The sequence below is a fragment of the Ornithorhynchus anatinus genome, chromosome 12 (genome assembly GCF_004115215.2).
Source record: "Ornithorhynchus anatinus isolate Pmale09 chromosome 12, mOrnAna1.pri.v4, whole genome shotgun sequence".
NCBI classification, from domain to species: Eukaryota; Metazoa; Chordata; class Mammalia; order Monotremata; family Ornithorhynchidae; genus Ornithorhynchus; species Ornithorhynchus anatinus.
Genome location: NC_041739.1, coordinates 24440695 through 24454991, shown reverse-complemented (window position 1 = coordinate 24454991; position 14297 = coordinate 24440695). Strand labels below are relative to the sequence as shown.

The window sequence follows — 14297 nt, the reverse complement described above, 5'->3', positions numbered from 1 at the left end:
CTCTAGATTGTGAATTCTTTATGGACAGGGATCGTTTCTCTTTATTGCTGTACTGTACTTTCCCAAGCACTTAGTACAGTGCTCTGCACACAGTAAGCATTCAATACGACTGAACGAATGAAAGGCAAATAACTGTTCTAATTCAGGATCATTTTTGCTGCAGCTACACTACTCTAAGAGTCAGGACTGGGGCAGCCAGGAGAGAATTTACTGGGATACGTTAGGCACATGAGTAACATACACTTCCCCTTGTGCCCCAGCCCTGGGGATGGCACACCAACACCATAAACCAGACAGCAGCAAGTTTATATATATATATATATATACAGGTAGATATATTCACATAGATAGATATACACACAGATACACACATATCCCCAAAAATCACAATGAGATTTCGGGGGTGTGAGATTGGGCTGTTTTATTACACAAAACAAAAATGTCCCTTTCAAATACTGATGTAAGCAACTGCCAACAAATATATCTGGGAGTGGTGTACAGGAAGCTGAAGCAACAAGTGACTGCTCTGTGCCAAAAGGGATGATGTCAAGCTCCACGGGATTCTCAAGTTTAATATTTTTTAAAGGCTGTGGGGGGAGAAGCTTCATTTTACTTTTAGCTCTCTTGCAGCACTTCACTTTCTCCTCCGAGTAACTGTTCTGTTCCAGAAGACGGGACAAAGTCCAGCTCCAAGAGTTCATGCTCCAAGAGTTCATCAAGTGAGAAAAATAGCTAGGGGTGGTTTCAATTTACTTTTTGATCTCCCCCATCATTATTATTATTATTAATAGTAGTAGTATTTTTGTATTTTTTTAAGGGCTTAGAATGTGTCAAGCACCATTCTAAGGCCTGGGATAGATACAATTTAAGCTAAGACCCAGTCCCGATCCCTCATGGGGCCCACAGTCTAAGTAGGAGGGAGAACAGGTATTTAATATCCACTTTACTGTTGAGGAAACTAAGGCACAGAGAAATTAAGTGACTTGCCATAGGTCGCATAGCAAACAGTTGGCAGAGCTCACATTAGAAGCCAGGTCCTCTGACTTCCAGGCATGTACTCTTTCCACTAGGCCATGCTGCTTCTATATATTTCTCTCACCTACTCCATATCCCTCCCTCTACTCTTCCTTTCCTTTTTCCCTTTCCTTCCCCTCTCTGTCTGTGAAGCAACCATGGGATCCACCTCCAGATGCAACCATAAATTTGAGCCTATAGTCAAACCCTTCTAGAGCCATGCCCAGGGCGAGGTCACAGAATGACAGAACAGGTTCAGTTGAGACTGTGTTCCCACATTTCGTGCTTCCTCCACCCTGGAGACAACAGCTCCTTGTAGACATGGTGGCTGTAGCATTGTCAAACACATCTAGCCCCCACCCTTGTCAGGAAGTAAACTCGGCGTTTTGGGACAGTTAAGGGGTTCACACTCCTGCATTTTAGCTTACGCCTGACAAGACCAAGACTTCAATCCATCCAGAATTCTATCTTCTACTTTGCTAAAAGAGAGTCAAATAAAAAGGAACCACTTAAGATGCTAGTTAAGTGTGAAGAGAATGGGAAATACTGAGTGGGAAAGCCATCCAGAAGAATGGCAGAAACAGAGAACACGGGACAGAACCCAGGAGTTGTGAGTGAAGATTATGACAAGATGGTTCATTTTTCCATTCTGGAATATCATATTTAAGGTCATTTTCATTTCAATACAACATATTACATATTCTCAATTTGATATTTATAAAGTTAAATGCACAAATTCCTGATCCTAAAGACAAACCACTACCCTTTGATGATATACTGCAAATTCAAAAACTAAGGAAAAAATAATGTGCTCGACAATCTTATGGGAGAGAACGGTTGTTTTATAAATTTACAGCATACAAAAACACATCATTGAGTGAATCCCTGGCATAACTTCCGTGATCTCTATGAAGATCTTTACTGCATTCTATTCTTGTTAATATAGTAGTGGTTTTCCTCTCCTGTACTCTCTTGATTAGGTGATATTATTATTCAAAATAATGCTATTATCAATTTCTTACTTTCCTTTGCTTCCCTCTTATTCCTAAAACAAAAGTTTTATCCCTTGACAAGTAAGCAGCCTTCTTTAAGGACAGTGGTGGCTCTCTCTTAAGGACTCCATTTTCTGCATTTAAAACTCTACTGTAATCTCCCAAGTGCTTAGTACAATGTTCTTCACAGAGTAAGCACTCAATAAATACTACTGACTGATTGACTGCAGATTTTTCTTCATGGCTGGGGTAGAGCAACCTTTTGTTTCCCATTAACCTCTCATGGTTGGTGCTAAATTGAAATTATTTCTTTTCTGTCACTTCAAATCATTTAATAAATGTTGCCTTTCAAAAACCAGACAACATTCTCAAGCTTTAGCACAAAAATATGGCTCTTGATGGTTCTAGTTGCTCTTGCAAATTCAGGTTGATGTTTTTTGAGCAGAATGAAACAAATTATCCAAATATCTAAATAAAAGCTTGTCCCTGGTTAAAAATTAATCTCTACACATTTTCCAAAAGTAAATGTTTGTTTTCACTGAAACCAGACAGAGCAAATGCTGTGCTTATCTGAATAAATCTAGTGACTCGACTCAGGTTTTTAAAAATGGAATTTTTCTATCAAGTAATATAAATTTTATACTCAGTGTATGTATAGATTTCAGATTCTCTTATACCGTCCCCATCCTCACACAATGCATCCTTAAATCCAGCAAGATTCCCTAATAGAAAAGAGATCTTCTACAGATTTTAACATAATAAGCTGATAAGCTTTCTGAAACCCACAACTATAGTAATTAAAGATAATAATAACCCTGCATTATTTTAATTATGAGATGTCAACACAAAATAAATCCCTTACCCCTTAAAGAAACCATTCCAGAAAAAGATATCCTTTCAAAAGCAGTCATTCCTTAAAAAAATAAACATACCCTTTTATGAGCCATTCATTGATGGGGGTGATTGATAACAGTTGAAGAAAAAGCCATATTGCTGTTGGGAAGAATGCAAGAGTAAAGATCTGAACAAACAGGTGCAGTTTTATGTGCATCAAAGCACTGGTCAGCTCCTGGGAAAAAAGAAAGATATTTTAGACAGGAGGCAGCTATCATTAGAACAACAAAATCTATCAGTTTAAATGCTGGGATTGGTTTGAAACTAAGATTTTGTAAAAAGCACATAAATAGGAGCAAGGACTACAGAAACTGATCTTTTTCCATTATTATTTTTAACATACTGTTCAAAAATAGCCAACTGCTTTCAAGTATAATGGTTGTTCATACTTAGGACAGTACATTAGTGTCATGTTAAATATGCCAAGGTTAGCCTCTTTTATAAAGTACATATTGTAAGTAGTGAAAACAATTCAGTGTATACATACATGCATACATACCTATATTTTACATATTGTATATATTATATTTAAATATATACATATAAACAACAAAACACTTGCACTTGAATTGCTCTGGGTAACTGCGTGGTCATTCAATTCAAATAAAAGAAAATAAGTCGGCCTAAAAAGCCGATTCAGGTATTCAAAATATACATCAGGCACATGCACCTCAAGTGAAGTATATTTAGGTTTGGATCAACACAGAGCCTGCCATGGGGCTCTGTGGTGGCTGGCAGAGCATCACAAAGCTGATGATCAACTGGTTGTGGAAGGTATGATGTAAGATTCATAAGGCTTGGGCTTGGCCACATGGACGTGCACTCCAGATGACCCCCAAAGCTCCCAGGAGCTTCTGTCTGATTCCAAGTTGGGCCCAAGATACTCATTCTTTCATTCAATAGTATTTATTGAGTGCTTAGTATGTGCAGAGTACTGTACTAAGCGCTTGGAATGTACAATTCGGCAACATGCAGAAACAATCCCTGCCCAATGACGGGCTCACAGTCTAATCGGGGGAGACAGACAGTAGAGCAATACAGAACGAAACGAAAACAGGACAACATTACAACAAAAACAAGACAACATTATAAAACAAGACAACATTATAAAACAGGACAACATAGTAGCTACAGGCACTACTGGAAGCTTCAATCCAATCTGAGGCCTGAAATGCCATTCCAGAGTGGACCAGAATTTCTGAGATAGCCTCAGGCCAAATGAGAGTTCTTGGAAATCCTCCAGAAGCTTAAATGGCATCTTTGCTACCTGTTGATGGCAACTATTTATTCTATTTATTGCTATTGTTTTTGTCTGTCTGTCTCCCCCGATTAGACTGTAAGCCTGTCAATGGGCAGGGACTGTCTCTATCTGTTGCCGATTTGTACATTCCAAGTGCTTAATACAGTGCTCTGCACAGAGTAAGCGCTCAATAAATACTATTGAATGAAGTAGCGTGGCTCACTGGAAAGAGCACGGGCTTTGGAGTCAGAGGTCATGGGTTCGAACCCCGGCTCTACCACTTGTCAGCTGTGTGACTTTGGGCAAGTCACTTAACTTCTCGGTGCCTCAGTTACCTCATCTGTAAAATGGGGATTAAGACCGTGAGCCCCACGTGGGACCACCTGATTCCCCTGTGTCTACCCCAGCGCTTAGAACAGTGCTTGGCACATAGTAAGCGCTTAACAAATACCAACATTATTATTATTATTATTAACTACCAAGCCAATCTCCAACTTGTTTACATAAACTGTTTCTCCTCTTTTTTTGACCCACATTTTCCCACCCCCAAATGCCAAGTTCCTTTGAGCTCCTGTCCCATATGGATCCTGTTAGCCCCACCTTCCCTACTCCAACATTCCATCTCCTGAAACTCCCAACCAGACACACCCAAATACCAAACCCACACTGTATTTTTTTTTTCAAACTTCCAGCCCACACCAACAAGAACCTCAATGCTACAGGGCAACAGGGACAGGCTTGAGGCAGGGAAGGAGGCCAGGGAATGTACCACTTCCACTCTCCCCACTTTGCTGCCCTGGGTCCATTTCCACCCTCCGTATCCCATCTCTACAGATTCCGGGCAGCATGTCTCAGTCCTGAGACAAAAAAAAAAAATTGCAGGGTTAAGTATTGCCTAGTGGACAGTGCACAGGACTGGGAGTCAGAAGACCTGGGTTCTAAATTCAACTCTGCCACTTGCCTGCTGTGAAACTTCTCCATTTTCTCTCCTGCAAAAGCACTTGGGTAAAGCACTTGTTCTCCCTCCCCTCTTAGACTGTGAGCCCAATATAGGTCCGGGATGACTGTGTCTGATCTGATTACACTGTATCTTCCCCAGGGCTTAGCATATATTTAACAAATACCACAATTATTATTTTAAAAATTAAAAGGTCCCAAAACAGGTTTGAAATTTCAGGGTGGAGAGTTTGTGTGTTGGGTTCAGGATATGGGTGCCCCACATGAAAGGAGGGAATGGGTTAAAAAAAATAAAATAAACGTTCTTAAATAATGACTTTCCAGTACAACAAGGAAAAGCAACAAGGAAATCTCTGTTGTGCTTGTCAACAAAAGCTAGCAGAGATGCCCTGCTGACTCAAGAACCCTCTGAAAATGACCTTGTAAAAGCAAGTTGGGTGAGCAAATGGATGAAGGGCTGAGTGGCCCATCTTTCCTATCTTTTCATGCATTTGTAAAAATATCATCCATTAGTTGTCCGAAACAATACCCAGCAGCCCCTTAGGTATAAATACCTATGAAAAGCAGTCCGGCCTAGTGGAAAGCGCAAGGGCCTGGGAGTCACAGAACCCAGGTTCTAATCCCAGCTCCACCATTTGTCTCCTGTGTGACCTTGGCCAAGTCACTACATTTCTCTGGGCCTCAGATACCTCATTTTAGAACAGTACTTGGTAAGTGTTTTAAAAATACTGTAAAAAGAAAATCTCACAGGAGACCCACCGGGTTTAGTGGATATAATATGGGCTTGGGAGTCAGAAGGTCATGGGTTCTAATCCCAGTTCCTCTGCTTGTCTGTGTGACCTTGGGCAAGTCACTTCGCTTCTCTGTGCCTCAGTTACCTCATCTGTAAAATGGGGATTGAGACTGTGAGCCCCACGTGGGACTAGGGACTGTGTCCAACCCTATTTGCTTGTATCTTAGTACAGTGCCTGGCATATAGCAAGCACTTAAATACCATAATTATTATTTTTCTCCCCCTCTAGACTGTGAGCTCACTGTGGCAGGGATTGTCGCTCTTTCTTGTTGTAGTGTCCTTTCTCAAGCACTTAGTACAGTGCTCTGCACACAGTAAGATCTTAATAAATACGACTGAATGAATGGTGCTGTCACTGCCACCTGACCACCTGACCATTCCAGTGACATCTCGCACAGCCCTAGCCCCACAGCCCCAGGGCCTCCTTGCTTCATGAGATGGCAACTCTCCAAGAGGGGAGGGGCTCTCCTTGTTTGAACATCACCACCAGGAGGAATGGGGAGACAGTAGCATCAGTGAAGGCAGCACATCTCCTGTGAGTCCCACCTCCGCAAAAATGTCACTTGGAGGAGGTTGGGGAGATGAAAAGAGTAAATGGGCTAGGATTGAGGAGCAGCAGAAAGTGCATAGGCCTGGGAGTCAGAGGACTGGGGTTTTCTTCCTGGTTCTGCCACATGCCTACTGTGTGAGCTTGGATGTGTCACTTTGCTTCTCTATGTCTCAATTTCCTCATCTGTAAAAAGGGAGAGGTGGGGGGCAGAGGGAGTAAATACCTGTTCTCCCTGCCCCTCAGACCATGAGCCTCACGTGGGACAGGGCCTCCTTCTGACCTGATTAACCTACCCCAATGCTTAGTTCACAGTGAGCACTTAAATATCGCAATTTGACCATTTAGGACAGATAGTTGAGGAAGTTCAATCCTCAAATCTCTCCCTCCCCAACCAACTGATGTTGGGTAGCCAGAGGATTCTTAAAATCACTGCTGCCACTTTCCCTCTCCTCTTAGCAATACTCGAACAACTCCTTAGTCCCATGCTAAAGGGAATGGTGTCCCTCCTAGAGACCTGACAACATTCAGGTTATCACCCTATTTATTTTGTTAATGAGGGGTACATCTCCTTGATTCTATATATCTTGATGATGTTGTCTTGTTTTTGTTTTGTTCTGTTTTGCTTTGCTGTCTCCCCCGTTTAGACTGTGAGCCCGTCATTGGGCAGGGATTGTCTCTGTGGCCGAATTGTACATTCCAAGCACTTAGTACAGAGCTCTGCACCTAGGAAGCACTCAATACATACTATTGAATGAATTAATGAATTAATGAATGAATGAAAAGGGAGGTCAACTGGTCAAACATCAGTGACTCAGACCCAAGAGTCCTGCTTCTCAGGAGTATAAGGTCAATCAATCAATCATTGGTATTTATTGAGTACTCTCCCAAGCAATTAGTGCAATGCTCTGCAAACAGAAAGCGCTCAATGAATATGATTAAATGAACTTCTTTGAACAATCACCTAAGATTGTCCTTAGACCCAGAATGTCTATTTACAAGTAGATAAAAATATGGGAGTCAATGTGATTTTGCATTTTTAGTTATAGAATTGTAGTATATTTCCTCAAAAGTGTATTTTCCCTTTTAGCCTCTCCTGACTTTTCTCTTCAGGAAGAGCTAAAGGGGAGTTATAAATGATATTACTCTATCTTCTTTACTTTAAAAACCCTTCGTTTCTCTACTTAAAGAGAACTCTGTGTTCTGAAACACTCAGATTACCAGGAAACATGAATTTAGGCTGCGACTTAACCCAATATGCTTAACATAGGTAAAAGAAACAGAAACATTTCTGGTTTAGTAATGAAGATCACGATTTAGAAATATTAGCAGGTCCAAGAACCAAATGGAAAGCTCAGGCAGCAACTGCAGTTTAAAAATAAATTAAGCAATAGTACTGTAGAACAAGTATAATCTGAACAATATAAATTGTGAAAACCAATAATTGCCCATAATGGTTATTAAAATTTAGCATAAGTGTAAATCAATCTGCCAAAATCACAACAGTTGTAGACCCAGTCCCAGACGTGAGCAGGCTCTCAAGTACACTCTAATTCTCTTTAATTCCAAAACAGTACTATTTTGATAGTCCTAGAAGTCAGGTTTACCAATGAGAACCTCAAAGTTAAAATAAATGACATAAAAAGCATCTTTTGCTATCTACTTTATGTCCCCCAAAGTTTCCAATACCTCAGTTTTTAAGGACAGGCCACTGTTAAAAAATATAGCTGAAACAGCGATGTAGGTTACAGTAATCTCGGGCTTCAGTGGACCTAAAAAAAAAAAGCCAAGAAAAGTGAATCACGGCAAGACATTTGGAGCAAATAAAAAAAAGGGGAATTACTAAGGCTCTATTATATGAACAGCAGCTCTCAAGCCCAACGAAGAATTCCGGGAAGCATCCTGAACTAAAAGTAACCTACCCTTTCACACCTATAAGGTGCTAACCAATTGTGGGAGGGAACCAGTGGTGGTACTGGTTATATTTCCGAGCCACCTTCTGATGCAGAGCTCCAGGACCAAAAGAGAACCTACAAAATAGCATCCCATCACTCCAGAACCAGCAATAAATCCTTCCAAGCTGTGACTTTGTTTCTTCTCAGCTAAATTCTGAGAGTGCACTTGAAATGGTCAGTTAACATCTTCATGGCACCAAGCTACAGTGCTTCTTTTGGGCATCAATGGCTCATATTCTTGTGATCTCTTAAAGCATCAGTCCCTTATTGCCTCTCAAAGTTGCTGAGAAGCAGCATGGCCTAGTGGATAGAGCACAGGCCTGAGAGTTACAATGTGGGTTCAGAACTTTATTGAGGGCACATCCCCTCCAAGAGGCCTTCCATGACTAAGCCCTCCTTTCCTCTTCTCCCCCTCCCTTCTTTGTCACCCTGACTTGCTCCCTTCATTCATCCCTGCTCCCAGCCCCACGGCACTTACGTACGTACCTGTAATTTATTTATATTAATGTCTGTCTCCCCATCTAGGCACTAAGCTCATTGTGGGCGGACAATGTGTCTGTTTATTGTTGTATTGCACTCTCCTAAGCAGTTAGTACAGTGCTCTGCACACAGTAAGCACTCAGTAAATGCAATTGAATTGAATGAATTCTAATCCCAGCTCTGCCATAGGCTTGCTGTGGGACCTTGGCCAAGTCACTTCACTTCTCTGTGCCCCAGTTACTCATATGCAAAATGGGTAATGTCCCATTTTGTCTGTGAGCCCTATGTGGGACATGGACTGTGTCCAACCTGATTAGCTTATATCTACCCCAGCACTTAATATAGTACCTGGCACATAGTAAGCACTTAAATACCACAAAGAAAAGTAAAATATCTCCTTTAGAACTAGGGAATACATTTGTTCTCTGGGAAAAACCTAGCTGGCCACACATTCTCTTCTTTTCTTCTTAATGCAAGTCCCTAGGGGCTGGGCTTCTTGTCATCTTGTGTACATCTGGTATATGTGCCCTGAGCACTGTATCCACTACACAGATAACTTGAATAACTAAATCTGGATCATAAGGCAGGCATCAAGTTCAAAAGGGTAACGTCAAGAAGCAGCATGACCTAGTAGAAAGAGCATCAGCCTGGGAGTCAAAGAGCCTGGGCTTTAATCCTGGCTCTAGTCACCTGTTGTGACTACAGGCAAGTCATATAACTTCTCCGTGCCTCACTTTCCTCATCGGTAAAATGGGGAATATCTCTTCTCCCTTCCCCTGGACTGTGAACCGCATGTGGGTCAGGGACTGTGCCTGACTGTCCATCCTATATTCATTTATTCGTATTTATTGCACACTTACTGTGTGCAGAGCACTGTACTAAGCGCTTGGAATGTACAATTTGATACCTACTGGGATGCTTTAGTAGGGTGCTCAGCACATAGCAAGCACTTAAATACTACAATTATTATTAAAATTACTTAATAAAGGTAGATTCTTTCAGGGAGGGAATGGAAAACATAGGAAGAGGAAGAGAGTCCTGCCACAAAATGAATTTTTGCTGTAAGAATGACACAATCATTAGGGCTCATTAAATTCTGGCGTTTTTTACTTTTTGGTAAAAAAAAAAAAAAGAAATACTTGTGGTTTATTAAGAAAGTCAGAATACAAATTATTTAATGGAATGTAACTAGCCAAATCTAACCAAGGATATCATACTATTGGTTTATGCTATCCGTGTTTTTGGTTTCTTAATAGAAATTATACATCATTTGTAAATGCAAATATAAACCAGTTTCTTATTTAGAATTCTACTTTATGAATGCATTAGTTTGGATTAAATAAATCTGGAGCTGGAAACCAGCCACTTACTCTGAATTTCAAAAGAAAAGATCCTTTATATTCTTGTGAATGAATGATACGTTGTTGATCTGTAAAGCCTAATATTGTATGAATGTTATCAATGCTCTCTTAGTTCTAAGTTGACTGGCTCCTACCTGTAAGTTATATATTTGCATCTAATATGACAAAGTGTTCTTAGTTCTGTTCTACACATACAAAGTGAACGTGGCTCTCCCATCGTCACCACACCCCCACCCAGACCCACTGAATGAGTATAGACTGAATGGCAATATATGTTCTTCTAGAGCAGCAATATACGTTGAAAAGCAGGGTGGCTTAGTGAGAAAAGCACAGGACTCTGAGACAGGACACCTGGATTCTAATGCGAGCTCTGCCACTTGCGTACTGTGATGCTGATCTTGTTAAGTGTTTACTATGGTGTCAAGCACTGTTCTAAGCATTGTGTCACCATGGACAAGTCCCTTAGCTTTTCTGCATTTCTGATTAAATACCTGTTCCGCCTCCCTCAGTCTGTGAGCTCCTTGTGGGGCAGAAACTGCATCCAAACTTCCTCGTGGCTTATCACAGTGCTTGGAACATAGTAAGCCCTTACCTATCACAGGCATTAGGTACAGGATTCCGGCTAGCTCGGACTTTGGCAATCGAAAAAGACGGGAAAACTGAGCCCAGAGAAATGGATGAGTTGACAGGTGGGTTCCCAAAAGAAGTCACAGCCTCAAAGCCCATTCCACTTCTGACTTCAGGCTGCAGTTCCTGGGTCCCCTACCACGGTCCTGAACCTCCTCAGTGCTCTGAGGCCCAAGGTGGAGTAATGAAAGAAAAGTGGAAGGGAACCCTCCTTAGTGGGGACCCAAAATCCAGAAGTGGTGAGAGCAGATCAAAAGGGGCTGCAGAAACAGCATACAAGCCAAGCATTGTTCTAAGTGCTGGGGTAGATACAAGGTAATCAGGTTGTTCCATGTAGGGCTCACAGTATTAATCCCCATTTTACAGATGAGGAAGCTGAAGCACAGAAATGAAGTGATTTGTCCAAGGTCAAACAGCACATGGGGCAGAGCCAGGATGACTCCCAGCCTGTGCAGCGTGGCTTAGTGGAAAGAGCACGGGCTTGGGAGTCAGAGGTCATGGGTTATAATTCCAGCTCCACCACTTGAGAGCTGTGTGAGTTTGGGCAAGTCACTTAACTTCTCTGTGCCTCACTTAATTCATCTGTAAAATGGGAATGAAGACTGTGAGTCCCACGTGGGAAAACATGATTATCTTCTATCTACCCCAGCGCTTAGAACAGTGGTTGGCACATTGTAAGCGCTTAAATACCATCATCATTATTATTAGACCATGCTGCTTTTCTAAATATGCTGACAGATGCTGTCAGGACAAGTGACAGGCCATCTTATAACAACAGGGCCGGGGGAACAACCAACCCATGTGGGTCAGACATACAGCTACTCTCAAAAAATATTCTACTCAAAAAATATTAACTGGTTTGGAGATCAGGCCACACAGGTTGCTGTTACAACATTTTTTTATATATAAAAAAATAGGTGCCAGATAACCTACTAAAACTCTGCTTGTCTATCCGGTAAAAACAAACCAAGGAAAGACTGTAAATTCATTGTGGGCAGGGAATGTGCCTATCAGTTCTGTTATATGGTTCTCTGTCTAGTGCTTTGGACAGTGTTATGCACACAGTAAGTGCTCAAAAAAAAAAAAGATTGAAAGTCTTCTACTTAGAGAAAAAGCAGCCATATCTCCTGCAGGTTTTTGAACCTACAAGGCCCACAAGGAAGGAAATGATCATTCTGAAGGCATGTTACACCCAATTAAAATGGTGAGCAATTTCAAATGGTGAGCGACAACATCTAATTCCAAGACCTTCAAAAGTCCAGTCGGAAATACAGCACACGTTCACCTCATACTTAATACTTATAATTGCAGAAAATTCTGAAGGAAAATGAACTTAACCATCCCCAGCAACTTTACCCAGTAATTTAAAGAATGTATTTTTTCTACTTAAAACTAAACTTTGGAAGAGATTCTAGTTAGCAGGATATACGCTGAAGCCTGAACAAGAATTTCACTATCATCAGACCTCTTTTTTATGCCTCACCACAAAAAGTTAGAAGCACAGATGGCAATTCTTATAATAACCAATGGCACCATAGAGTTTTCCTGGAAGTCTTTCATTCAGACAGAGGTTTGAACTGCTCACAGTAGCTACTTTCTGTAGAAAACACATGAGGCGGGAGTACAAATTCTAAAATCTCTGCCTCTAAGGCTGTAAACTTTGCACAGCTAGTCAATCATTGGTTTTTTTTGAATATTTACTACGTGCAGAGCACTGTACAATATAACAGAGGTCATAGACATGATCCCTGTCCATAAGGACCTTACAGTCTACAGGAAAAGCCATTAAAATTAGAATATGGATGGGGAGATAGTAGAATAGAAGATGTCATAATTCCATACTATGGGGTTCAGCCACATACATACAAAAATGGGTGACCACATTTCACAGGGAAAGATCTGACAGTAGATTTTAAAATTTTACTTAATCTTACTGCTAATAACAACCCTGTATCTCCCACACTGGGCAATTATCAGAAGGAAAATGTTTTAGTAATTCAGCTCAGAACTCAAGAGTAAATTTGAGTTGGGCAGGCAGGATATTTTTGTGAAAAAGGGAGTCCTCATTTTTGCCTCCTGATGGGTCTGGAAAATGGCTTGACAGCTGCTGCCCAGAAATGCCTGTTTTGCCTCCCGATGGGTCTGGAAAATGGCTTGACAGCTGATGCCCAGAATGCCATTTTTGCACTTCCCCTCCCTCCTACCTTTGCCACCAGCCTTCCTATATTCAGGACAGTATCAGGTTGAGAGAATAGATCTGGGGATTTAAAAAGCCCAAACTGTTATCCTTCAGTCAGGGGCACCTGTTGATGCCTGGACAGAGCCAGTGGTAGGTAACCCTAAAAGTGTTCATCGTAGCTAAACGAGAGACAATCACTTGGATGTCTATAGTTGGGTTTGCCTCAAGCAGATTTGGGGGGAAAAAAAATCTGAGTTTTCTTCAGAAAAAATTATTTCAAAAAGCATCCCTGCCACTTACAACTATGGTGAACCGTAAATAGCAATTTTCAAAACAAGAAGCAGTGTGGCCTAGTGGAAAGGGCATGGGTCTGGTAGTCAAAGAACCTGGGTTCTCATCCTGGCTCCACCACTTGGCTGCTGTGTGACCTTGGGCAAGTCATTTAACTTCTCTCTGCCTCAGTTTCCTCTACTGTACATAAACTGAGAGGCCCAGGTGAAACAGGGGCTGTGTCCAATTGATTAACTTGTAACTTCCCCAGTGTTTAATATGATAATTATTAATGTGACAAGTAATAGAATATCCTCAATTTATAGATTATAAAATGGAGAATATGTTTATTTTGCCCCAAAATTATAGAAGCTGAGATTTTTGTTTTCATAAATTACCATTCTAACTCCAGCAGTTACTTATCGTTGGAAATCCTTGACTTAAATATAACCTACTGTGCTTTTTCTAGCTTATTTTGAGGATGGAGCTGGGAAGAGTTCACTTCCTAGGATACTTTCCCTCACTAACTAAATGACATCCTTTAAAGGAATTTCCCTGAAAAGACTTTGCCTTGAGAATTTACCATTAAGACTGGGTCTACAATAGCAAATTTCTTGGGCAATTCAATCTCTCCAAGTACTCTCTGCCTCTCATTATCTAGAAACTACAGGTGACGAGGTTTTTCAATTTAACCACAATTACCAACATGTGTTTCCCAGCCTGAATTATTCTGATAATTTGCTACTGTGGACTCAGCCTAAATAAATTCATGAGCAATATTCTTCATTTTTAAAATACCATAAAATTACATTTCTCCAATTTTACTGGGTTATGAAATACACCTACCCTGGAGACTGTGTATTAATTGGTGCTCACAGAACCTGCTTCCTGTTGGAGGTTAAGGATATCAAACCTCTAAATTGTGAGTATTGTACTCTCCCAAGTACTTAGAACAGCATTCTGCTCACAGGAGGCACTCAATATATAC

General features: G+C 41.0%; 1 protein-coding gene across 5 annotated transcripts in view; it reads right to left on the bottom strand.

Moving 5' to 3' along the window:
- SLC10A7 (solute carrier family 10 member 7) overlaps nt 1-14297 on the bottom strand; it is a 167355-nt gene that overhangs the window by 149865 nt on the left and 3193 nt on the right. For 4 of the 5 annotated variants that reach the window (XM_029076823.2, XM_016227925.3, XM_001511226.5 and 1 more), the window contains 2 exons: nt 8127-8209; nt 2939-3075 (listed from right to left, as the gene is read on the bottom strand). In XM_029076823.2, coding sequence (XP_028932656.1) covers nt 2939-3075; nt 8127-8209 — 220 coding nt within the window. The remainder of the gene's footprint in view (nt 1-2938; nt 3076-8126; nt 8210-14297) is intronic. The other variant, XM_016227926.3, reaches the window with a different exon arrangement.